The sequence below is a fragment of the Podarcis vaucheri genome (assembly GCF_965113315.1).
Source record: "Podarcis vaucheri genome assembly, chromosome: 13".
NCBI lineage: Eukaryota > Metazoa > Chordata > Lepidosauria > Squamata > Lacertidae > Podarcis > Podarcis vaucheri.
Genome location: NC_138751.1, coordinates 3,944,072 through 3,970,273, shown reverse-complemented (window position 1 = coordinate 3,970,273; position 26,202 = coordinate 3,944,072). Strand labels below are relative to the sequence as shown.

The window sequence follows — 26,202 nt, the reverse complement described above, 5'->3', positions numbered from 1 at the left end:
GGGAGGGGGGGAGCGCTTCCCCCCTAAAGCCGGTAGCGACCGTCAGCGGGGAGCTAAGATGGCGGCGCCCGCGGGCACGGGCTGAGGCGGAGGGCGGCGGCCCCTCGCCCGCCTCGCTTTCCCCTTCCCCCCTCCCCGGCTCCTTCCCTTCCTTCCTTCCGCCCGGCCTCCCTTCCCCGCTGGAAGCTGGCGGAGCTGGGCCGGGCCGGGGGCGCGGCGGGCCCCGCCGGCGGGATGATGCGCTCGCAGTGCCTGCTGGGCCTCCGGGCCTTCCTCGCCTTCGCCGCCAAGCTCTGGGGCTTCCTGCTGTACCTGCTGCGGCGGCAGGCCCGCACCGTGAGTAGCGCCTCCCCGACCCCCGCGGTGGCTGGGTGGGCGTCGCTTCCGGGTTGGAAAGAGCTCCATGGGCGAGAGTGCCTCTGAGGACGTGCAGAGAGCGAGCGTTCCCTTTTGAAAGCCAGGCGCTGGCCCCCTTCAACGCGGGGGAGAGAGTGGGGCCGCCTCAAGCTGGGAATCCTCCTCGCTTTGCACTTCTCTGCCCTCCCGACCAGGGTGACCCTCCGCCAGCCCAACATAAGAGCCTAGGAAGCTGCCTTGTTGTCAGAACCACTGGTCCACCTCGCTCGCTATTTGTGCTGACCGGCAGCAACTCTCCAGGTTGTCTCTCTACCTGGAGACGCTTTTTGGGGTTGAATCTGGGACCTTTCGCATGCTAAGCAGATGCTCTACCTGTGAGCGACAGAGCTACTACATACATGCTCCTTCTTTCCTTGAAAGAGTTGTTTCGAGGGGTGTGCGTGCATAAACAAAGATATTTGTGTGTACCTTGCCTTGTGCGTACCTTGCCTTGTGCGTACCTGCCCAGTTCCATGGCCGAAGGTTTGGCCAGGGTGGAAGGTTGTAACAACTTCACACCTTGTTGAGTTTTACTGGGTATGGGCTTGTGTGAGTGAGGTCCAAGTATAGAGCTGAGAATCCTGGCCTGGGGTTTGTACCAAAGCCTTGGCTCAGGTGTCTCCACTTGCTGGAGGTACCCTAAAGTGATTGGTGTGTGGTTGATGCCGTGGCAAACAGTTCAGATGCTGTTAAAATTGAGCTAGCAAGGAAATGCTTTGGTTTCAGACTTCATTGACAGTTCAAGTACAGTTTCTCACCATTGACCCTGCAAGGGATGTTTTACTAAAAGTTTTGCAAGTGCCGTTTCAGCTTTAAAGAAAACGAGAAGTACCCTAAAACACACACACACCCAGATAGTGGAGATAGTGAATAGCAGCGAGTGAACGTGTCACCAAGTTTAAAAGTGTAGTAACTTAACACTTCTGAAGTGGCTTCTTGAAAGCCAGTCTTTCCCAACTTTGTTTTGGAATATAGCTCCCACCAGCTGCAGGAGAGTTACAGTCCAAAACAGTTGGTGCATACAGTGTTGGGAAAGGCTTCCTTAGGTCACAACAGAAGTAGTTTATAGGAAAACAATGGGGTACCAAAACAAGGGGGGGGGTAACACTTCCCATGAACCCATTTGGCTTTAGAGGAAGGGTATTTCTGAGATTGGGAGCTCAGTTGAAACAAAACATCAGGCCTGTCTGTTGAGCCTGAAATTCCTTTCCAAACTATACGTATGTAAAACTTGGTTTGACTGGTTAATGCACTTACAACGCTTAATGGTGCCGTGCAGTTTCCTGTTCCTTCAGCTCACAGCTTCATCAAGCTTCGGGTGCTTTTTCAGATATCCTTAGGAATCAATCTGCAGGTATTGCCACCTAATTTTCTCCCTCAACATCTTTAGATGGTCGTAGACTGCAGACCTCATCTTCCCTGTCGTTTGGCCAAGCTGGCTAGGGGTGGTGGGAGTTGTAATCCTCAGTGTCTGGAGGGCACCCATTTGCAGTTTCTGCTTTACACTCCAGTTCAGTACACCCCTGCCCCATATGTGAACTGGGACTGGAGGAAAAGGAAACTAGAAGCAGTAGGAACTACAAAACAATTTTATTTGCAATTTCCATCCTGAGGTGTCACAATCTGCTTTTCAATCTGATTTCCATTATTTTTGTTTGTTTCAGATGATTTTGGAGGGTGGGAACAAGATCGGGGTCCAATGGTTCTATTAACAAAGATTAGAAGGGATTTGAGGAGGAGGAAACCAGGGGGCTTCGGTTTTCATGGAGACAGGAAGTGTGAAGCTTGAGATCCTGGAGATTTCAGTGTTTGGTTAGAAGCTTGACTGCTCCTTTAGCTACAGCCATTGTTGTTGCTGTGTGTGTGTTTGTGTGAGAGAGGGACAACATGTACCTAATTATGAAAGGTACAGCTTTCCTTCTCCTAAGTTTCTAGTGGGCCTCTCTGTTCCCTTCCTTGTGCCCCTACCATGCTGAGGACTGCCGGTGCAGTTGAAGTATTGGACTGCAGGTATCCAGGCTTTAGATGTGGGATTCTTGGGTGTAGGGCACGGTTCTCTAGATCACTCCATCTTGGTTACCTTGTGTGTAAAATTGAAATAAAGCTTGACTGGGACAGTTGCAACTGGAGCCTGAGTTGGTGGGGAAGCAGTCCTCTTCTCTTCCTTCTTGCAGGAGAAACTTTCACCACACTCACAGTTAAGCAGGTTGCCATGTTTGCACTTGAGAGTTTCAAGCCCAAACTAGACTGGTTCGTGAGCCCGTTTCTTTGACACTTGACTAATAAGATACTTGAAGGTGTGAAATATGTGGAGGGTAAGGTGTGTGTGTGGGGGGGGGAGCAGCTCTGTCTAGATGCTGCTAGCATATGGCAGGGAGTTTATCACCAGGTGGTACACTGATAATTTTATATCCGTGTGGCTGGTTTCTACGGGTGTTGGTTTTGGATTACCGGTTTTGGGGGGAAATGGGTTGGGATGTCACGAGGCGGAGGAGCTACCTTGAAGCCCTTTGGTCTCCCTTCTGGCCCTGGGACAGCTGCCGGGGAGGATTCTAGGAGTGCTTAAAATACTTGCCGTTCAAGATAGCTGTGGGGCACCAGAGATGCCATGCCCTCACTGTGGCATGTGTGTGTGTTCCAAAAGTTTGCTGTTGGCAGAAATATAAGGAAGCGAGTGCCGTATGTGTGCCTGTGTGACTCCCACTTGCTGTCTTTCCTTCCAGGCACAGCTACTTCTGGATAAGGCAAGATCTCCTCCTTGGGGTTAACAACGGCAGGGTGCTTTGGGAGAAGTCGCCCAATGAAACAGTACCTTGTTTCCCTCTGATTCCTATTTAGACTGTGGGGAGTTGAGAGCATCTGAAGGGTATGAAGCCCATTTAGGCTGCCTGCTCTCTGCTTTACCCCTGGCATGAGGATCTATTAAGCTTTGCCAAGCTGCTCTGTCCAGGCCCTGGACACAGAATTGACCTGTGCCCCCATGGACAGCAGAGAGTCCAAAATGACTCCCAGGCTGCGCACCTGGTCCTTGTTCCAGCCTCAATTAGTTGACCACCATCCACACACCCCAACCGCCTCCAGATTATCCAGATCCATCTGGGTGCTCCCCTGAGAGTAGCTGCTTCCCCCCCCCCCCACTGACTGGTGTTGTTGACCAACCTTCCCCAACCTAGTCCTGGCTGGGAGTCGTAGTTCAGGGTATCTGGAGTGCAGCAGATTGCCAAGGGTGGAGGGAGCCTATTCCTGAGTGAGGCTGGGGGCGTTCTTCCTAACAGAAAGGTTGTGATTGGGAGTGTCAGTTCCCCTTCTAGGGGACAAGGAAATGTTGGATTTTTCCAAGACAGCTCGGGAGTTTTATTTTATTTATTTTACTTATTAAATTTGTATACCACCCTTCATGCGAAGATCCCAGGGCAGTTCACAACATAAACAAGCAAAACGAGAGCAGAAAATACATAATAAAAACAAGAACAAGATCAAACCAATAATTCCTCCCGTGGCCTGAACATATTTAAAAGACCATAGAATCAGCCAAAGCCCTGGTTATAGAGAAACAGCTTTGCTTGGTGCCTAAAGATATGTAATGAAGGTGCCAGGTGAGCCTTCCTGGGGAGAGCATTCGACAAACGGGGAGCCACTGCAAAAAAGGCCCCGTTCTCGTGTGGCTGTCCTGTGGACCTTTTCTGGAGGAGGCACATGAAGAAGGGCCTTGGATGACGATCACAGGGTCTGGGTTGGTTCATATGGGGAGAGATGGTCCTTGAGGTATTACGGTCCTGACCTGTTTAAGGCTTTATAGCTCAAAACCAGCACTTTGGAGTGGGCCAGAAACTAATTGGCAGCCAGCGCAGTGTTACACACTCTAACCTTCTTGCTGCGGTGAGCAACCTGGCTGCCGAATTCTACACCGGCTGAAGTTTCTGCTTTGTCTTCAGAGGCGGACTTCTGAGGAGAGAGGGCAGGGAACAGTCATATCAGGAGAAATAATGAGAGTGGCTTGGTGACAACCTCAACCATCATACAATAGACAAGGCAATGCTTTTGCTGTTAATTTTAAGGAGCGTCTCCACCCCCATCGTTCTACCCGGACACTGAAGTCCAGCACCGAATATTTTTTTCCTTGTTTTCCTCCTCTAAAAACGACGTGCGTGTTATGGTCTGGTGCGTGTTATAGAGCAAAAAATACGGTATATCCCGCCTTTCCTCCCAGGAACCCAAGGAGGTGTACGTACATCTTCCACCGCCCCCACTTTATCCTCCCAACAGCCCTGTGCGGTAGGTTAGCCTGAGAGCAGTGTTAGGAATTAGCTAGGCGCCCGGCAAATTTTGCTACTGGCGCAGGTCCAGTTGCAACTATGCAGAGATTTGAGGGCACCGCGTTGGCAATCGCAGTTTAAAAACCTCTGCCTTAGTCCATAGTTAATACTATTTCCATTTCACTGTGTGTTTCTGCTTCTTGCATACTGGGGACGTGAATTGTTGTAAGAGCAACAAGCAATGTAGTTGATATCGGAGAATCATAGCATTGGAAGGGAACCTGAGGGTCATTTACGATACGATAATCTTTGTTGTCATTGTCCCATACAGAACAACCAATTGGAAAAATCTATGTAAGATATTCAAAAACCAACAAGCCTGCTATCCCAACTATCCCGGCCTGGTTAGCCCCCCCAAAACTCTGATACCCCATAATTGAATACAATATACTCCCATAGAGACTACCTTACACTGCGTTTAAAACCAAAATCGCATTTGGATAGACACTTTCTCAGGAGGTTAGTCCTGGTCTTTATAACCCTGGACCTTCTTCCAGAAGGCAGGAGCTGAAAGAGATCATTTCCGGGGTGCGCACTATCCTGCGCTATCTCTGCAGCTTTCTTATGGCTCCTGGAAGCGTAGATTTGATCCAAGGTGGGAAGAGTGCACCCAGTTATTCTCTCCGCAGTCTTTACAACCTTGGACAGCATTGTTTACTGACGGCAACCTAAATTTAAGGTGCCATTTGGCACCCGGCTTATATATCATGAGATTTTAACACTGGCTGAGAGTGATTGGTCAGCCCAAGGCCACACACAGCGGGTTTCATGGCTGCCTGGCGATTTGAACCCTGGTCTTCCAGCCAGGTACTAAGTCCAGCACTCTTAACCACTATGCCACACTGGCTGTCAGGTCAAAGCATAGGAAGTGTTTGTCAAACTGGGGTGCCCGGCTGTGGTTGGACTACAACTCCCATCACCCCTAGCTAGCAGGACCAGTGGCCAGGGGTGATGGGAACTGTAGTCCAGCGACTGCCGGGGACCCCAGTTTGAGAAACACGGAGCTAAACTGTAGTATCTGCTGCCATGGCCCCAGATGGCCTCTCACCAAGTGTGTGTAGGAGAGAGAGAGAGAAAGACAAGGCAGGGCTGCCCCCACAATAAGGGTTTGGGGGGCCACGATGGTCCTTGATTTCCCCCCACTCCACCCTGAGGTTGCTCTGTTTCCTTTCTGGGCCTCCAATCCTCACTCGCTCTCTCCTTCCAGCCCCCAGTTCCAGTGCCTTCTTCTGGGACAGGGGCCTCCTGGCCTCTGGCCGGCTTCCCAGTCGCAAGTGGCTGCGCTGGCTAAATTTGGGAGGGGACCACGTGGGGTGGAAGGGTGTTGGCCGCAGGCATGGGACTTGCAGGTGCCTGCCAAGGGCAGTTGAGGGGGCAGCTGTCGTGTGAGCGAGTGTGGGTGGGTAAGGAGCCAGGCCAGGCCGGGGGGCGGGGGGCGGAAGAGAGCGAGAGACAGACCCCTGGGCCTGCGGCCATCTATGTGCCCTTGCAGAGGAGCCCTTTGAGGAAAAGCAGCAGGTGGGAGGCAAAAATAGATCTGGACAAGCACGAGATGAGGAGAGTCACCCCATTGGCCTCTCTGGCCCAGTGCGGTCAGCTCTGGCGGGCAGCTGAGACCTTACCTGCCCTCTGTGGCTGCCGGAGACCCTCCAAACCGGAGAGGGCTTTGGCATCTTCCCTGGCATGGGCTCTGAGCCCTCCCCATCCCATTTCCTAGAGGCCTCCTTTCCCCAAGAGATGCTCCAGGAGGCATCGTGGGAATATCTGAAGGCGTTTTGCACTCTCGGTGTGGAAATTCTGCAGCTGGGGGCCTTTTGTAAGAGGCAGTGCGTTGCAGGGGTTAGAGCAGGGGTCAGTAAACTTTTTCGGCAGGGGGCCGGTCCACTGTCCCTCAGACCTTGTGGGGGGCCAGACTATATTTTGAAGAAAAAATGAACCAATTCCTATGCCCCACAAATAACCCAGAGATGCGTTTTAAATAAAAGCACACATTCTACGCCGATTCCCGCGGGCTGGATTGAGAAGGCGGTTGGGCCGGATCCGGCCCCCGGGCCTTAGTTTGCCTACCCATGCTATAAAGTGTCTGGAAACCAATCCTGATGAGGGACAGTTGAAGGAGTTGCGTGCGTTTAGCCTGGAAAAGAGGAGACTCACGAGAGGTGATTGGGACGGATTGGGCCCCTGAGCCTTAGTTTGCCTACCCATGGGTTAGAGTGCTGATCTGTGGCCTGGGAGACAGGGGTTCAAATCCCCGTAAAAGAGCACTCGCCCCACTCTGTAGTCTCCAGCAACTGGCATTGAGAACCGTTCCTGCCTCGTAACTGTGGAGGTGGGGTTGAGATTCTTGCATCGCAGGGGGTGACCCTCGGGGTCCCTTCCCACACTAAGGTTCTATGATTCCCCAAAGGTACAGTGGTGCCTCGCAAGACGGAAAACTCGCTAGACGAAAGAGTTTTCCGTTTTGGAGGTGCTTCGCAAAACGAATTTCCTATGGCTTGCTTCGCAAGACGACAATGTCTTGCGAGTTCCTGCTGGTTTTTTTCCCTCCCCCCCTTTTTCTAAGCTGCTAAGCCACTTATCAGGTGATCCGATCAGCAGATAAGCCGCTAATAGCGCTAATCCGCTAATCCGTCAATGGGCTTGCTTCGCAAGATGAAAAAACCGCTAGACGAAGAGAATCACAGAATGGATTCTTTTCGTCTTGCGAAGCAACCATATTAGCGGATTAGCGCTATTAGCGGTTTAGCGGCTATTAAAGGCTTAGTGGCTTAGCGGCTAAAAGGCTATTAGCGGCTTAGCGGCTTAGAAAAGGGGGGGAGCAAAAAAAATCGCAAGACTTGCAAGACCTTTTCGTCTTGCGAAGCAAGCCCATAGGGAAATTCGTCTTGCGAAGCGCATCGAAAAACGGAAAACCCTTTTGTCTAGCGGGTTTTTCGTCTTGGGAGGCATTCGTCTTGCGGGGCACCACTGTAGGTGACGGCATTTTAACTGTACAATGGTAGAAACGACTTCTGGTGTGTAATCCTTTCCCCTATTACACCGCTTTGATGATAGCTTCTGGCTGCGAAGTGGTTTGTTGATCAGTCAGACAGCGATCCGGCTACCTTCCTGGCCTCTGAGGCAGGTCCGGCCGTGGTGCTGGGGTGCCAGGCACCACCACCAGGTGAACTTCGTCACACCTGGAATGCAGTCAGAGCGCTTTGAGCGTCCAGAGGGTTTCACTCGCCTTGTGCCAAGAATCCTTCCTTAACGGCCTCCTTGGAGGGTGAGTCAGGGTTCTCCTCCCACCGGCTAGGACAGAGACTGGGGATTTCGACTTGCCTAAATGAATTTGCTCAGGGCAAAAGTGACTCTCTTAATGCAGGCCTTTTGGTTCAGAGCTCAGTCCCTTCACTGCTCTCCGTTTAAGGAGAAGGCCCCTGGCTCGGTGGCAGGGCAACTGCTTGGCATATAGAAGGTTTTGTCCCCGGGGCCGCCTTCTGCTAAAAGGATCTCTGCCGGAAGGTGACGGGGTCTGCCTCTGCCAGTCAGAGCAGGTGATACTAGGCCCCGTGGACAAATAGGCCAAACTGGTACAAGGCAGCTTCTTTTGTTCTGGCCCTTAAAAAAAACAAATCCAAAGGACGGGAGGTCTTTTGGCAAGAGATATGAGAGGGAATTTGAGGGTGTGGGGGGAGGATACCTGAGAACTTGGAGAACTACGGGACCGCCTCTCCTGGTATGCCTCGCAGAGGACCTTAAGGTCCACAAATGACAACACTTTGGAGGTCCCAGGTCTCAAGGAGGTTAGATTGGTCTCAACTAGGGCCAGGGCCTTTTCAGCACTGGCCCCGACTTGGTGGAATGCTCTGTCCTAAGAGACTAGGGCCCTGCGGGACTTGACATCTTTCTGCCTGGCCTTTGGTCTGGGCTCAGTCTGACCCTTATGTTTCCCTCCCCTTATGATTTTGATCTATGGGCTACTTTTAAAACGAGGCTGCATTTTAAATTGCATTTTAACCTGTATTTTAAATGGGTTCCCCCCCCCATTATCTTTTTCCTGTAATTTTACTGGTGTTAGCCACCCTGAGCCCTGCTGTGGCCGGGGAGGGCGGGGTATAAATAAAATCTATTATTATTATTATTATTATTATTATTATTATTATTATTATTAGCTTGCGGGATTATCTGTATAATGTTTCCGCTGGATACATCAGAATACTCTGGTGGTTCTAATTTTGGCTTGTCATTTGTTGCATTTATACCCTCTCTTCCAAGGTGGTGTATATGGCTCTCTCCCCGTCCCAATTTAATCCCTGCAGCGACAACCCTGAGAGGTAGGCTAGCTTGAGGGAGGCCATGGCTGGCTCCTTTGGCCACGTCCAGTGAGCTCCTCAAATGTGTGGCGAACACACAGCCTGCTCCTTGCCCCATAAGGCCTTGCCCTGCACAGTTTACCCAGCTTCTCCTTTCCAAGCTGCTTGGAGTGACACCCTTTTCCTGCTTAAGCAGAATTCAGCAGAAATGAGCCAGTGGCCAGGCCCCAGTTCGTAGCGGTTTCCTTGGAAGTAGGAAGAGGGGGTCGGCTTTCAAAACAGCTAAACGCCAGGTGCAAGCCTGGTTGCTGCGGGGTTTTCCTTTTAAAAAGTCCTAAAACTGCAAAGGTGGAAAGTGTCAGTCACAAAGGTATCCTGGAGGCTGTTAGTATCAGCAGTGACAACTGCCTCTCTCAGTTGGGCCTGGAATAAGCGGCTTGGTTAGGGAGGCGACGCAGGCAAGTTCAGATAGCCTCTCTTGAATCCAGCTCTTCTGGCCTGAGTGTCCTGCCATCTGCATTGTTAGAAATTCATATGTATAAGCTGCCGTATTTTTCGCACCATAGGACGATAGGACGCACTTTGTTTTAGAGGGGGGAGAACAAGAAAAAAAAATTCTCCCCCTCTCTGCCCAGCGCCCCTTCAGTGAAGCGACAGGAGGCGCTGCACAGAGAGGGGGAGAACTTTCCCCCTCTTGTTTTCCCGCTCTAAAACAAGGTGCCGTTTAAGGTGCGTTCAGGCGGCTCCCTTGGAAGCCTGCAGAGCGAGAGGGGTCGGTGTGCACTGACCCCTCTCGCTCTCCAGGCTTTGGGTTCCTTTCGACCTGCTCTTGGGGGCGGGGGGAAGCCCACCACCAGCCCCAAAGAGCAGGTCAGGGAGCAGCGGAAAGGCGCAGCGGACAGGCTCCTGCCATAGCCGCGCGTCACCTCTCCAGCTGGGAGAGGGTCGCGGGGCTATGGCTTCTTTAGCCCCGCGCGCGCTCTCCCAGCTGGAGAGGTGACGCGCGACTATGGCAGGAGCCTCTAAAGCCGCGTGTCACCTCTCCAGCCAGGAGAGGATCGCGGGGGGCTGCTTTAGCACCGCGAGTGCTCTTCCGGCTGGAGAGGTGATGCGCGGCTAAAGAGGTTCCTGCCATAGCCGCGCGTCACCTCTCCAGCCGGGAGAGGGTCGCGGGGCTATGGCGTCTTCGCTCCATAGGACGCACACACATTTCCCCTTCATTTTTGAAGGGGAAAAAGTGCGTCCTATAGAGCGAAAAATACGGTAATCGCCAAAGGGCACCTTAAACCTCAGCCATGGTCACCACAAGAGAATGTCTAGGCGCTCTTTTGTTCATGCAGTGCAAATTATTATTAATTTCATTTCTATACTGCTTTACAAGGGACGCGGGTGGCGCTGTGGGTTAAACCACAGAGCCTAGGACTTGCCGATCAGAAGGTCGGCGGTTCGAATCGCCGCGACGGGGTGAGCTCCCGTTGCTCGGTCCCTGCTCCTGCCAACCTAGCAGTTCGAAAGCACGTCCAAGTGCAGGTAGATAAAGAGGTACCACTCCGGCGGGAAGGTGAACGGTGTTTCCGTGCGCTGCTCTGGTTCTCCAGAAGCGTCTTAGTCATGCTGGCCGCATGACCCGGAAGCTGTACGCCGGCTCCCTCGGCCAGTAAAGCGAGATGAGCGCCGCAACCCCTGAGTCGGTCACGACTGGACCTAATGGACAGGGGTCCCTTTACCTTTATACCGTTTTACATATATCTCAAAGTGGTTTACATCCAGTCAACCAATCCTGAATAAAATAAATTCAAGCATCAAGGAAAATATTTCAGATGCTTCTCTATGTGACATTTTGCTACCCCCATATATATTTACCCGCTTAATTTATAGAGCTGCCCCATAGCAGAAGGATTCTAGGAAGTCAGGGTGGTTGCAGTGGTGAGTGTGTCAGACGAGGACCTGGGAGTTCCGGGTTCGAATCCTCGCACAGTCCTGAGTGACCTTGGAGTCAGTCGTGGCCTCTTCACCTACCTCACAGAGTCGTTGTAGGGATTAACTGATGAGCGGGGCGAACCATGTATTCCTTGGATGAAAAGGTGGGAGATAAATGCAAGAAATGAGCTCACCTGCTTTAAGAAAGTTTGAGGGGCCAGCCAGATGGAAATGTCTGTCGCTAACCTGGCGTCAAGAGATCTCCACGGGGCTGCAGTTGGACCAGTGCTGGTCGCAAAACGCGCCTGGCACCTGCCTAATTTCTAACACTGGCCCTTCAGGTGTTCTTTCTGGGCCACCCTTTATAAACTCACCCCCCCTTTTCCTGTGTCTGTCCGGCAGGTGATCCAGTATCAGACGGTGCGCTACGACATTCTTCCCCTTTCCAAAGTTTCACGGGAGCGCCTCAGTAAGTACATTGCCCCGTGGAGGGTGTGGGGGGGTGTCTCCCTGGTTCCCTCCCCCTGGCCGAGGCTCTCCCCAGAGCACTGGGAAGGAGGGAGGTGTGTAGGGCACTGATCTGTTTATCTTGACGCTCCTCTCCCCACCTCCACCAGACCAGGTGAAGAGGAAGATCCTTGTTCTCGACCTGGACGAGACGCTGATCCACTCCCATCACGACGGAGTCTTGCGGCCCACGGTGAGGCCTGGCACTCCGCCCGACTTCATCCTTAAGGTGAGCTGTTCTCAGGTGCTGGGCGCAAGGGGCGCAGGTAGCAGGGGCTGGTTGGACGCAGAGGAATGGACCCAGAGAGGAAGGTTCAGAGCCCGGGTATTGGGGGTAGGATGACGATGAGTGGTCAAGAGCGAGGAAACTGGGGGGAGGAGGTGTGCGAAGCCGAAGGGGTAACAGTTGTTAGTGAGCTGGGAGAGAAAAAAGAGGAGGGTGGGAGCCCAGGAGACAGGTGGAGAGTCCCAGCTCCTCTCCACCCTTGTCTCCAGAACCTGAAGAGGGTGGAGGAGAGGTTGACGATTCACACGCTGTATTTCTTGGTGTATAAGATGCCCCCATGTATAAGACGCCCTGCTATTTTGGGGGACTAAATTTAAAGAAAATGAGGGGAGATGGCTCAAAGTTGTTGAGCTTTTTATTAGGGGGAATTGCACACACGCCATCACCCCAGCAGGGCCGTTGCTAGGGGTTGGCAAAGTGGGCAGCCGCTCCCCCTATGCCACTGTGGGCAGGAAGCTCCCTAGAGCACGGGCTGCCAACCAGCTGGCTGGCAGGCACAGCTTCCCCTCCACACCGCTGCGGGAAACTGCTCCCTAGAGCGCGTGCCTCCCGCAGCGACGTGGGGGGGGGGGGAGTTGCGCGCCCGCAAACCAGCTGGCAGGGGGCGCAGCTTCCCCCTCACGCCACTATCAGTGTATAGGACGACCCCAGTTTTTCGACATGATTTTTGAGTCAAAAAATCTCATCTGATACACGGAAAAATATGGTATATTGTCTCTGATTGCTTGGGGGAAAGCCCTGGGGAGAGGAGGGGACTTTCAGTCTCTGCCACTGGTTTTCCTGGAGGGAGCTGTTTTGCTCATTAGGTCTGAGCCTGACACGCAGCCAAGTCTGTGGCGATCCGGCTTTTTAGCTAACAAGGAGTTAACTCCATCTTTGAACTCTGTGGTTACTGACCTGCACACGCCAGTGACAGCAGGTGTGTAGGCTCAAGGGAGGAGGCGGCCCTCTTGGCCTCCGGAAGGTGCAGCAGGGAGGGCTTGCAACCTTTAGCCAGTTTGCGGTGGCGCAGCCATCGCAGAGGATCTGCACCAGCCAGTCTGCATTCTTCACGTGTCCAGGGCTGTTTTCCTGGCTTCAGAAGGCAGCTGCCTTGGCTTAGGTGAAGCCCTGAAGTTCCCACAGCAACCCACACTAGCCACTGGGGATTGAGTTTGGCTTCGTTTTTTGAGGATCATAGGCAGCTACGGAGCCTTAAAATGATGATGATGATGATGATGATGATGATGATTTATTTATATCCCGCCCATCTGGCTGGGCTTCCTCAGCCACTCTGGGTGGCTTCCAACAAAATATTAAAAACACGATAAAACATCAAACATTAAAAGCTTCCCTAAACAGGGCTGCCTTCAGATGTCTTCTAAAAGTCTGGTAGTAGTTGTTCTCTTTGACATCTGGTGGGAGGGCGTTCCACAGGGAAGGCACCACTACCGAGAAGGCCCTCTGCCTGGTTCCCTGTAACTTGGCTCCTCTCAGGGAGGGAACTGCCAGAAGGCCCACGGAGCTGGACCTCAGTGTCCGGGCAGAACGATGGAGGTGGAAACTCTCCTTCAGGTCTACTGGGCCTTTGAGGCCGTTTAGGGCTTTCAAGGTCAGCACCAACACTTTGAATGGTGCTCGGAAACGTACTTATCAGTGAGTTGTCTTCACCAACCTGCCGATTTCGTGGTGGTGTTGGACTACAACTCCCACCAGCCCCAGCCACCACTGAGAGCCAGCGTGGTGTAGTGGTTAAGAGCGGTAGTCTCGTCATCTGGGGAACCGGGTTCGCGTCTCCGCTCCTCCACCTGCAGCTGCTGGGTGACCTTGGACCAGTCACACTTCTTTGAAGCCTCTCAGCCCCACTCACCTCACAGAGTGTTTGTTGTGGGGGAGGAAGGGAAAGGAGAGTGTTAGCCGCTTTGAGGCTCCTTAAAGGGAGTGAAAGGCGGGATATCAAATCCAAACTCTTCTTCTTCTATTGTAGTCCACAGCACCAGGAAGGCTCTGGGCTTTATTTATTTTGCCAGGCTTTGACTAAAAGGCCTTCCTCTGTTTCCAGGTTGTCATAGACAAACATCCAGTCCGCTTTTTTGTACACAAGAGGCCTCACGTGGACTTTTTCCTAGAAGTGGTAAGAAGCTTGTGTGCGAGACTGAACCTTTCTTTTATTTATTTTTATTGATTACAGTCGTACCTCAGGTTACATACACTTCAGGTTACAGACTCCGCTAACCCAGAAATAGTACCTCAGGTTAAGAACTTTGCTTCAGGATGAGAACAGAAATTGTGCTCCAGCGGTGTGGCAGCAGCAGGAGGCCCCGTTAGCTAAAGTGGTGGTTCAGGTTAAGAACAGTTTCATGTTAAGAACGGACCTCCGGAACGAATAAGTACTTAACCCGAGGTACCACTGTATAACATTGCCATTATTGTTATTATTTATTAAATCTCTAAACCACCCTTCATCCGAAGATCCCAGGGCGGTCTACAATATAAACGCACAAAAATGCATACAATGATGATGACAACAACAAAATACCAGTTTAAAAGGCCATAGATTGTTTAATCAATCAGTAGCCAGGCAGAAGAGGAACGTTTTTGCCTGGGACTTAAATATATGTGACAGAGGCGCCAGGCGAGCCTCCGTGGGGGAGAGCATTCTTCAAATGGGGAGCCACCGCAGAAAAGGCCCCGTTCTCGTGTTGCCACCCTCTGGACCTCTTGTGGATGGGGCATTTGAAGAAAGGCCTCAGAGGATGATCTGTGGGTTCATATGGGGAGATGCGCTCCAGAACTGTTTAAAACTTTATAGGTCAAAAGCAACACTTTGAATTGGGCCCAGAAACTAATTGGCAGCCAGGGCAGTCGGGCCAGAATTGGCGTTACAGGCTCAAAGCATCCTAGGTCCAGTGAGCAACCTGGCTGCTGAATTCTGCACCAGCTGATGTTTCCAGACCGTCTTCAGGGGCAACCCTATGTATAACGCATTGCAGTAATCTAACCTGAAGGCTACCAGAGCATAGACAACAGACGTTAGGCTGTCCCAGTCCAGATAGGGGCGCAGCTGGGCCAGCAGCCGTAGTGGATGGAAGGCAAAGGATCCAGAACAGGGGTCAGCAACCTTTTTCAGCTGTGGGCCAGTCAGCCAGCCCTCAGACCATGTGTGGGGCTGGACTATATATTTTTTTTGTGGGGGGGGGAATGAACGAATTCCTATGCCCCACAAATAACCCAGAGATGCATTTTAAATAAAAGCACACATTCTGCTCATGTAAAAACATGCTGATTCCCGGACCGTCCGTGGGCCGGATTGAGAAGGCAATTGGGCCACATCCGGCCCCCAGGCCTTAGGCTGCCTACCCCTGATCTAGAAGGACCCCCGAGCTGCATACTTGCTCCATCAGAGAGAGTGTAACCCCCCTCAGGAGCAGGCCACCTCCCATCCATCCAGTCTAGGAAACAGCCCACTAATAGGACCTCAGTCTGGATTGAGCTTCAGTTTATTGGCTCTCCTCCAGTCCATTACTGAGGCAAGACATCAGTCCAGCACATCCACTCCCACACCTGCAGATGTAAAGGAGAAGCAGAGCTTTGTGTCTGCAGAACATTGCTATCCCAGCTTTCCTTTAAGGAGACCAAGGCGTGCCAATTCTCCGCCCCTCTATATTTTTACTGTCGCAACAACCCTACAAAAAGTAGGTTAGACTGAGTGATAGCAACCGGCCTGCAAGTTCACCCCGGCGGGCTTCACGTGGCCAGGGCGGATTTGAACCCACAGCTGTGACCGCTGCACTGCCACTGATTCGCTGGGCGTGCTCCTCCAGTCCAGAGGGGGCTTTCCAAGCCTCTCAGCTTCACGCTCTTGAGCTGGACTATGTTGGGAGGCCTATCCTCCCCTCACTGAGCTCCATGGAGAAACTGCCAAGCAAGTATGAGCAACTCAGCACACTGCCGATGCTGAAGGACTCTGTCCTCCACCATGCCTGTCCATCAGCGCCTGTTGACAGGGGCTGATGGGAGTAGTAGTCCAAAACATGGGGAGGGTTCTAGCTCGGGAAAAGTTTACTTGGAGGGTGGTGTAGTGACATGGGGGCAGGGAGGGAGAGTAGCAGCCAGGGCAACTGGGAAGACATTGTGTTGTGTGTTGCCCACGCGCATCACCCGGAAATGTCTTGAACTTGGGTGGCCTTTCGAGTGATGCACACGCCCAGGGATGGATCTTCCCAGAGCCAGCTCTGCCTGGGAGAGAAGCTGGTGTGCTAAATCCATTCTGTCCTGCTCCACCCTTGTCTTGTCTGGTTCAAGGGTGGAGAGCTGATCCCAGACCCGACTGGATCAGCCAGCCTTGCCTCTAATCGCCGGCACCTGTTTAGCCTAATCCGCGTTAACCCTGCTCAAAGCAATTCGTCCCAGCTTCTTTAGGGTCCCTTTCATCATCACTTTCTCTCTTCTTCCTGGAAACTTGGAAAATTTGAAGCGGGCCCCTGGAGCTTTGCTTTGTTTACTAAGGCTAGTCAACATCTCCATCAAATCCAGGGAAGGGTGCAAATCATGGAATACATAAAAGCACATGCACCAACCCAGACGCTGCAACTGTCACCTGAGGTCCCGCGTCACGGGTGTTGCGGAGGGTGGCGACACAAGAACAGGGCCTTTTTAAGCGGTGGCTCCGCACTTGTGTAATGCTCTCCCCAGGGAAGCTTGCCTGGCGCCATCATTACTTAGCTTTAGACTTGATAGTGGGAGGGCTGGCCAGAACCTGAGAAGCTGCCGGGGGGGGGGGGAGGCTGGGAAAGAGGAAGAGGTGTTCACTGAAAGCCCCCCCAAGCATCACAAGGCTTTTGTTGCAGGTCGATAGGAGCTATGAGCAGCAAGCAGCTTCTTCCGTTAAGGGCTGAGAAGGAAGGGGTGCTTCTGCAGGACTAATAATGGGTGCCTGCTGCACTCTGCCTGGCTGTCATTCTTTGGAGGGGCTGGTGTAATAACCGTGCCACAATCCGTTCATAAATTGCTTTTCAGACCAACAAGTTTTAAGTGATGCTTAAATGTAATCTGTATTGGGAGGGCATGGGAGATTTGGGGAGATTTGATGGCGTTTCCTGAAAGTCTAACTTGGATTATGTGTGGGTGAAAGTTGCCCAAATCTGGGGCTTTCATCTGCCTGCGAGAGTGAAAGGGGCTTTTTGTGTGTGAAGGAGAAAGGGAGCTCCCGTCTGACTTTCCATTTCCTTTTCTTCTCCCCCTCCCACCAACTCAGGTGAGCCAGTGGTATGAGCTGGTGGTCTTCACGGCCAGCATGGAAATATATGGCTCTGCTGTGGCCGACAAGCTAGACAATAATAGGAGCATCCTAAAGAGAAGATACTACAGACAGGTGAGTCCTTTGCCCCTTACGGCTGTGAAACAGCCTGTGGAGTAGGGAGAAGAAGGGTCCACTCAGAGGGAAGGCTCCCCGCCTCGGCTTGCTTGCTGCCAAATGAGTGGCACACCTGGATTTTCTGACAGAAGGGTACCAGGTGCACTGGGGTTACCGTAGCAACGGCAGCAAGGTCGTGCGCTTGACTGGCTGAGTCGCTCACCCTCCCATTGGTTCAGGAATGCAGAGACGGGCATGATAGTCTCCGGGGCATTTCTTCCATTATCTGAGGTCCTGTCCTGATGCTCTCCTGCTTTGTTGTCAGGGTCCGACTCTGAATCTGTCAGAGTCAGGGGAGGAGGCTGTGGGTTTTACACAGCAGCGTCAGCTAGCAGGGTGATAGCGTTAGTGGATCTCTCCGTACATAAGCATATTTACTTCAAAGACCAGAAGAACTGTATAAAGTCCACAGTGGCATTTAGCTTTGCCTTGTGCCTGGAAATAATGAACACTTCGAACAGTGCGGGAGAAGAGATTTCCCCTTAACTGTGGGACTCTGGAAGAAGCAGTTTCTGCTGGGAGCAGGAAATCTCTGAAGACTCGGCTGGGGCTCTTCATCTTCTGTGATGGATTGAGGTTTGGTGAACTTACCAGCTGACTTCCACAAGTCACCCACCCGCCACCGCTAAGCTGCAGCCCCGTCCAGTTTAAGAGAGGATTGTTATTTCTGTCCTGTGTGTAAACATATCCCCCCCCCCCATTTCTCTCCTTCCAGCACTGCACTTTGGAGCTGGGCAGTTACATCAAAGACCTTTCCGTCGTCCATAACGACCTGTCCAGCATAGTCATCCTGGACAATTCGCCAGGAGCCTACAGGAGCCATCCAGGTAAGGTGCTTGACCCGCCGTCCCCTTTGAAAATTGGTGGTGGGTGAGGGGTGGTATCCTGTGCCTTGACCAGTGGTCTGCTTGCTGGGTGAGGGGCCGCTCTGGAGCCCAGGGTGTCTCGTGGCGGGCCTGCTGTATCTTCCTCCTTGCTCACTCCCGTCCCCGGGGACTTAAGGAACGAGCCACTCATTCCCACAGGAGGGCATGCCATTTTAGGGGGTGAATTCTTGCCGATATATTCAGCGAGGCATCTTAAAAACCCGTTTCCGGGTGTGAGGAGTTTAAGTCTGCTATTCTTTTTGTACTTGGTAAGTCTATGTTCGATTAAAAAGCTCACAGACTGCTTTCGGTAAACCAAAGATTTTTAATTTTGCCTTCTGAAAATGTCAGGTGATGCAGTAAACATTTTTAGTTTCTCTGCATGAAACATAATCCTCCTAAGCGTACTTGTAACCATGAAACAACATCAGGAAGTAATGAGATCAGTTAAGAAATGCAAACAAGACGTTGCACCCCTGGACATCAGCCACAGACTTCTTGGCCTCTGATACATGCCTCACGTTCCTCATGAGTTACACCCTACCTGCTGACTCTGTGACTTGTTTCACGCGCTTCGCTATAGACCGAGCGTGACAAGGCCATTGTGAAATTTGCATGGGCTTGCTAGCGAACTTACTTCCACTCTAGTGAGTTTACATGTTAAAGGAGGTTCCTATAGCCTGTCGGACCAGTCTGTCAGCTCCAACAGAGATGAAGCGCTGGGGTTGCTGGAAAGCGCCTTCCTCGGATGTACACAAAGATCTCCTGGTGTGTTGTCATCTTCACACCTCAAGTCACCGATCTTTTGGACACCAGCTGTTGTCTCCTCACGGTCATCTGAGCACAAGAGTGTCTGGATTATCATTGTCGTGCTGAGCACTGGACGGTCGGCCAAACAACATCCACCTTCTTTTGCAGCCTAACTCTTTTTTTTTAAAGACATTTATTAAAGTTTTTAAAATATAACAATGAAAATGAAAAATAAAAAGAAACAAAATACAAAATAAAAACAGTTTAAAAACAAATAATTTTCCATAACATATCTTCCTTACACTTATTTCCCCAGACCTCCTCATACCTCCCTTCTTTGTATTCCACTTCAATTTGTTAGTTCAGCAAATCCTTACCATTAAGCTTTTACCCATTTGTAAACCTTTTTTTCCGTATCTCCTAACGCATTACAGCTGGAAACACCTCAGTTTCTATCCAACATCCTTCTAGCATTCATTAATTTTACAATATTTCTGTAAATAGTCTTTAAATTTCTTCCAGTCTTCTTTCACCATCTCTTCTCCCTGGTCTCGGATTCTGCCAGTCATTTCTGCCAATTCCATGTAGTCGATCACCTTCATCTGCCATTCTTCCAGAGTGGGTAAATCTTGTGTCTTCCAATACTTTGCAATGAGTATTCTTGCTGCTGTTGTAGCATACATAAAAAAAATTCTGTCCTTCTTTGGCACCAATTGGCCGACAATGCCCAAGAGAAAGGCCTCTGGTTTCTTCAGGAAGGTATATTTAAATACCTTTTTCAGTTCATTATATATCATTTCCCAGAAAGCCTTAATCTTTGGGCATGTCCACCAAAGGTGAAAGAATGTACCTTCCGTTTCTTTACATTTCCAACATTTGTTATCGGGCAAATGATAGATTTTTGCAAGCTTGACTGGGGTCATGTACCACCTGTATATCATTTTCATAATATTCTCTCTTAAGGCATTACATGCCGTAAACTTCATACGTGTGGTCCATAACTGTTCCCAGTCAGCCATCATTATGTTATGTCCAACATCTTGTGCCCATTTAATCATAGCAAATTTCACCGTTTCATCCTGAGCATTCCATTTCAACAGCAAGTTATACATTCTTGACAAATTCTTAGTTTTGGGTTCTAACAGTTCTGTTTCTAATTTTGACTTTTCCACCCTTTTGCAGCCTAACTCACCATGGCTGAAACAAAATGTGGCACAGGCCTTCCACCCAAAAGTGTTCTACTTGATTGTTTAATCAGCAGGTGTAGTACATGCAGACAATGCATGTATGTCTTAAATCGCTGAGGGTTCTGCCTTTAAGGCCATGTTTTGAAACCCGTATGCGCCAAAGCCCGTTTGCTGTTGTTAACCACCTTGAATGGCTCACTGGACCCATTTCCCTGCCCTTATGGCCTGTGTGATCCGATACCTCTGCACTTGATCAGTAGACAGATCCTTTACGACACTGCCACTCTGAAGTAAGAGGCTCTGCAACAGAGAGTTTGGTGCATGGAGGATCGATTTCAAGTTCCATAGCAGTCTGTAGCATCTTGCCAATGTTACCTGTCTTGCTTGCTTGTTAGACAAGGTCTTCCATCGAGTGCTGCGATCAAGTGTTGCAGGGGTAACTTGCTGGCACAAACCAACCAGATCAGCTTACGACCACGCTTGACCTCTACAGCCCTCCGAGCCAGTGTTAACAATTGTAGAATTGCCTCCAACAGCCTGCAAGCTCAATGCCCTCCTTCATGAAATCCACAAGATTATCAGCAATATCTTCAGCTGGGTTTTTCTCTCTTTGAGTGAAGTGGTAGAGATGTCTTCCACCCAGCTCACCTCTCACAGAATACCGTCTTTTTCCGTGTACATCACGCCCCCGTGTATAAGACGACCCCTGTTTTGGGGGACTCCAAATTAAGAAAATGGGGGGAGATTACCATGAGTTGTTGAGCTTTTTTCGGGGGAGGGGGTTTGCCAAAAATCACTCATCCACCTGACCGACGCTTACAATTGCCAAAGCCACCAATCGTCCCGCTCACCGCCAATCGCGCACACAGTTGCCACAACAGCAGCCAATCAACAGCAGGCTTTACCACAGCTACCAATGACCTGCCAAATCACCACTGAAAATCTCCTGCTCGCGGCTGCAATCAATTGCCCGTCACCTCTCAGCACTATCCGTGTATAAGATGACCCCCAATTTTTAACATTATTTTAAAATAAATAAAAAACATTGTCTTATACACGGAAAACTATGGTAATTCTGTTCTGGGGGGACGGCTGATCTGAATTGTCCAATTTCAGCATAGCATTAGTTTTATTTTGGCAGCCGTCAAAGAAGATGAAGTCAATTTCACCCCTCTGACAAGAGATAATCAAATTCCTGATCCAGGGATTTCATCACTTTTTCTTGGGCTCTTGACTGAAAGTCTCCCATCTTCTTCAGTGATCAAACCAGCAGCGGTGATGGCAGCTGTCGTACACAGACCAACATCATATCTGATGCTCTGCATAGCAACATTATGTGTTTCCAATGTGTTGCACTCCATCTTGGTTTTCCCAGTGCCCATTCATAACTTCTGTCATGTCCATCTTGGGCATCGGCTATTTGTTCTTCATTTTCACCAGCTGAGAAAATTATTTCATTTGATGGTATTGAAGCATCCTTAGTTCTCTGCTTCTATTCAGCAAGCGTTCTTCTCTCGTCTTCCTGCCGCTTCCGCTTTCCGGAGTTGTCTGTTACGCTCAAGCAGATCCGGCAAGCCAATCTGATGTGGTCCAATAGAACCAGTCTTCTCTGGCCTTTAAGGATTTGCATCGCATTAGGGCACGTAGCATCTTAAAAAGCAGAGACATCACCTTGCCAACAAAGGTCCATATAGTTAAAGCTCTGGTTTTCCCAGTATGGATGGAAGTGAGAGCTGGACCATAAAGAAGGCTGATGGCCGAAGAATGGATGCTTTTGAATTCAGTGCTGGAGGAGACTCTTGAGAGTCCCATGGACTGCAAGAAGATCAAACCTTTCCATTCTGAAGGAAATCAGCCCTGAGTGCTCCCTGGAAGGACAGATCCTGAAGCTGAGGCTCCAAGACTTTGGCCACCTCATGAGAAGAGAAGACTCCCTGGAAAAGACCCTGATGTTGGAAAAGATGGAGGGCACAAGGAGAAGGGGACGACAGAGGACGAGATGGTGGGACAGTGTTCTCGAAGCGACCAGCATAAGTTTCACCCAACTGTGGGAGGCAGTGGAAGACAGGAGTGCCTGGTGTGCTCTGGTCCAGGGGGTCACGAAGAGGCGGACACGACTAAACAACAACAGAGCACGTACAGTTAGCGGGAGCTTCCTTTTTGCAACCAGCATTTTGCCGGGCAGCCAAATTCATTGAAACAAATTACACCTACAGTTGCGGGTGCAACTATGCATACATTTTTTTCACAATTTTAAAAAATAAGGTATCCTAAGGGATCATCTCTTTCAAACCCTTGTGATGCAGGAATATGTTGTAAGTGTTCTCTGTTCAGTCCCCTGCAGTGCTTGTGCATTGGGAATAAGGCAAGGCTAAAACTCTACTTTGGGATTTGTGTGTGTACGCACGCAAAAGATTCTTTGGCCGTACGAGCCCCTTCTGTATCTCCCCAGCAATCTTAAGTGTTTTCGACCCAAAGCACAGGTTTGGTCAGAGAGGGTAGGGTGTGGTTCAAGCGCAGTGACGGTTGTGTTTGTGTGTCTCTCTCTGTGCGTCCGGCAGATAACGCAATACCTATCAAGTCCTGGTTCAGCGATCCCAGCGACACGGCACTTCTCAACTTGCTCCCCATGCTCGATGCCTTGAGGTAAAGCTCTGGGGTGGAGCTGGGAGGAGAAAAGGGAACGGGGATTCTTTGGGTTGTTCTAGAAGAGCCCTGCGCCTGTGCTTTTTGTAAGAACAGAATAGCCTCCTGGGTCTGTTCAACGACTGGTCTAGCCAGCATCCTGTTCTCACTGTGGCCAACCAGATGCTCCAGGGAAAACCAGCGAGCAGGATCCAACCGCAAGAACCCTTTCCCTTCCTGCGGTTTCCAGTACAGTGGTGCCTCGCAAGACGAAAAGAATCCGTTCTGTGATTCTCTTCATCTAGCGGTTTTTTCGTCTTGCGAAGCAAGCCCATTGAAGGATTAGCGCTATTAGCGCTATTAGCGGCTCTTAGCGGCTCTTAGCGGCTTATCTGCTGATCAGATCAGCTGACAAGCGGCTTAGCGGCTTAGAAAAAGGGGGGGAGGGGAAAAAACCAGCAGGAACTCGCAAGACATTGTCGTCTTGCGAAGCAAGCCCATAGGAGATTCGTTTTGCGAAGCACCTCCAAAACGGAAAACTCTTTCGTCTAGCGAGTTTTCCGTCTTGCGAGGCATTCGTCTTGCGGGGCACCACTGTAACTGGAATTCAGAAGCATTGCTGTCTCTGACTGTGAAGGGAGAACATAGTCATCCTGGCTAGCAGCCATTGGTAGCCCTTCTCTTCTTTTAAAGCCATCCAAGCTAGTGGCCATTGCTGCCTCCTGCGGCAGGGAGTTCTACAAGTGATTGTTTGAGTTGCATTTTTCTGGACCATTTCCAATTCTACGATGGCGTTTTTGAGCGGTGGTGACCCAAATTTGGTGTTCCAAATGCGGTCTCCTCCCCTCTGGTGCAGGCTGTTGAGTCTCCTTGTCGCTTGGCGTGTGTGCGATATTTATTGCCCTAGAACTGGTTGACGTGCGGGACCAAATCCTGTGGAAGATTAATAATAATAATAATAATAATAATAATAATAATAATAATAATACGTTATTTATATCTCACCCTCCCCAGCCGAAGCCAGGCTCAGAGCTGCTAGCAACAATAAAAATAACACAGCATTCTAAAATCAATTCAGAATAAAATTCATGGCAACCATTGGGCTAGAATTCTGTGAGGATTACCAAAGGAGGGGGTTGGACTGTGCCTTGGCCAAAGAGGCAGGCCTTGCGTGGCTCTTACTCTGTCTCTCCCCCGCTTCCTCCTCCAGGTTCACAGCTGACGTGCGGTCGGTTCTGAGCCGAAACCTGCACCAGCATCGCCTTTGGTGACGGTGGCTCCTCCTTTCTTCAGGGCTTGGCCCGCGACCTCTGCCTTATCCCGCCATCGTGACCCCCCCGCCTTGGTCGCTTGGACTCTGGCGAACGTGTCCGGACTCAGCCAACCAGGAGGGGAGGAGCTGGGAGTGAGCCGGCCGGCGCCCCGCCCGACTCTCCCTGCGCCAGCCAGCTGCGCCGCTGACCACCGCCCCGCCCGCCCGCCGGGGGACTGGCCAGGATTCTGCAGGGCAGCAAGCGGGGCTGGCGCCATTGGCACGATGGCACCAATTGCTTGGGGGGGGGGCAGATGTACAAGAAAGGGGGTGAAACAAGCCAGCGCACGGAGGAGTGCGACGGACACTTTGAGACGAGGCTGCGTTTTCTCATTTTAAAGACCGAGCTCCCTGTACAAAGATCTTATTTTCCTTTGTTTTCATTTCTTCTCCCTCCCCTTATGCTCTTGATAAAGAGAGAAGCCCTTTCATCTAAGGCCATCTATTTTTTAGATGATTGACAGGCCTGGCTTAATTTCTCCACCACCCCCCATCCCAAAGTCTTGTCCCCTTTTTTTGTGGAAGTCCCCCTTTTTCTCCTCCATTGGAATTGTGTTGAGGAGGCCACTCCTTCCAATCTGCCCCTTGTTTTATTTTTTTTTTGACTCTTTTTTGGGGGGCGGGGAGGGATTGAATGATGAGATATTATAGCCTTGAACTGAGGTGGAAAAAAACAACAACCCGACAACCCTAAATGATTTTCAGGAGTTCTTATTGCTGATGCGGGGGGACGGAGAAGATCACATTGGTTGAGTGGCTGGCTGGTTTTGCCGTACAACTGGTTTTGAGATCTTAATTCACCTCTCTTCCATATTCAGACCTGTACATTGCTGGGGGTTTCACAGGGGGAGTGTTGTCTGCGTCGGGGTAGAGCAGGGTTCACTGTTATTTATAGTTGGGAGCTGGTAAGATAGATCAGTGAGGGAAATACCATATTTTTTGCTCTATAAGACGCATCAGACCACAAGACCCACCTAGTTTTTGGAGGAGGAAAACAAGAAAAAAAGTTTTCTGAGTCTCAGAAGCCAGAACAGCAAGAGGGATCGCTGCGCAGTGAAAGCAGCAATCCCTCTTGTGGTTCTGGCTTCTGGGATAGCTGCGCAGCCTGCATTCGCTCCATAAGACGCACACACATTTCCCCTTACTTTTTAGGAGGGAAAAAGTGAGTCTTATAGAGCAAAAAATGTGGTAGTTACGAGGAAGTTGGGCTTGTGGGGGGCAGAGAATAGATTCCTCTCTTTGCAGGTAAAAGTAATGCCCTTTAGCCTCTTGTCCTCAGTCTCATGGTCCAGGGTGGTACATTCCAGGGCTCTGCAACGTTTGAGGAAGGGAGAGAGATACTTTCCTACCTATGTAATTACACTAGCAGAGCAAAGGGTATTACCTTTCCTTCCTAGGAAATGAACTTGTAGGCAGAAAAGGCTCAAGAGTAACATACTTGCTTTTAAACTAGGCTTGAGTTTTTAATCCAAGGCCTAAGCCCACACATGGGAACTCTAAATAGAACTGTCAAAATGCTTGTCCCACTGTGTAGCTAGAAAACGAGGCTTCCAGCTAAATCATCTATGCTGGGATGTTTGCCCAGAGTGCCTGTATCTCTTCCTTCAATTCCTCACCTTTCAGCAACTTTTTATCCCTGGGGCTTGGAGTAGATGCAGTTAAATGGTACAGATAGTTACCAAGCACCTTTGTGAAGAGTTGAGAGGGAAGGAAGAAGCAAGCCCAGGAGTGAATGGCTACACTGCCAGAGGCGAATCCTTGAAAGAACGCAGACAGCCAGTGTCCTACCCTAAACACACGGAAGTGGAGCCTGCCGCAGATGCGGTCTGCCAAGCCACAATCTCCTATGTTACTGTTAATTGTGATATCCCCTGGTGCCTGGTTTTGGTATTCTAGGGTAACTGGTCCACCTTTTCTCCTGCGCTCTAGAAAAGCAGGCTGCAGCTTGCAGAGAAATGGTTCCTTTAACTAGTTTCTCTTCCTCCTCTTTTCGCTTCAGCTTTTCTTCGCACCTCCCTCTGCTAGGAAGTGGCACAGATAGTGAAGGGGAGAAGAAAGGTAGAACCCACCTTCTTAGGAAGAAAGCCTCTGAGTGGGGTTTTTTGGGGAGGAGGCTTTCTCAGGAGGTGGGGAGGTTTGATTTAATTGCTTGCATTTCCATATGCATTTCCTGAAGGAGCGTCTCCACCCCCATTGTTCATCCCGGACACTGAGATCCTGAATCGAGGGCCTTCTGGCAGTTCCCTCCCTGCGAGAAGTGAGGTTACAGGGAACCAGGCAGAGGGCATTCTCAGGGGGGCGCCCGCCCTGTGGAACGCCCTGCCTTCAGATGTGAAGGAAATAAGCA

At 50.7% G+C, this 26,202-nt stretch overlaps 1 protein-coding gene and 1 long non-coding RNA gene across 2 annotated transcripts; one reads left to right on the top strand and one right to left on the bottom strand.

Annotated features, from left to right (window-relative positions):
* The first annotated feature begins 46 nt into the window (after positions 1–46).
* CTDNEP1 (CTD nuclear envelope phosphatase 1) lies at positions 47–24,550 on the top strand. The gene is made up of 8 exons (XM_082197901.1): positions 47–336; positions 11,330–11,396; positions 11,545–11,663; positions 13,762–13,833; positions 16,957–17,073; positions 17,831–17,942; positions 22,480–22,564; positions 23,754–24,550. The coding sequence occupies exons 1-8, from the start codon at positions 235–237 to the stop codon at positions 23,812–23,814; spliced, it is 735 nt and encodes a 244-aa protein (XP_082054027.1). The 5' UTR covers positions 47–234; the 3' UTR covers positions 23,815–24,550.
* LOC309518160 lies at positions 18,293–21,635 on the bottom strand. The gene is made up of 2 exons (XR_014213375.1): positions 19,915–21,635; positions 18,293–18,900 (listed from the first exon to the last, which is right to left on the bottom strand). It is a non-coding gene; the product is annotated as an uncharacterized lncRNA (long non-coding RNA).
* Positions 24,551–26,202: the final 1,652 nt, after the last annotated feature.

Excerpts from the sequence above, each read along its gene's own strand:
- CTDNEP1 (XM_082197901.1), top strand. The coding sequence starts at position 235 with ATGATGCGCTCGCAGTGCCTGCTGGGCCTCCGGGCCTTCCTCGCCTTC. Across the intron at positions 11,397-11,544 it reads AGTTTCACGGGAGCGCCTCA|ACCAGGTGAAGAGGAAGATC; the intron begins GTAAGTACATTG and ends CACCTCCACCAG. Across the intron at positions 22,565-23,753 it reads CCCATGCTCGATGCCTTGAG|GTTCACAGCTGACGTGCGGT; the intron begins GTAAAGCTCTGG and ends TTCCTCCTCCAG.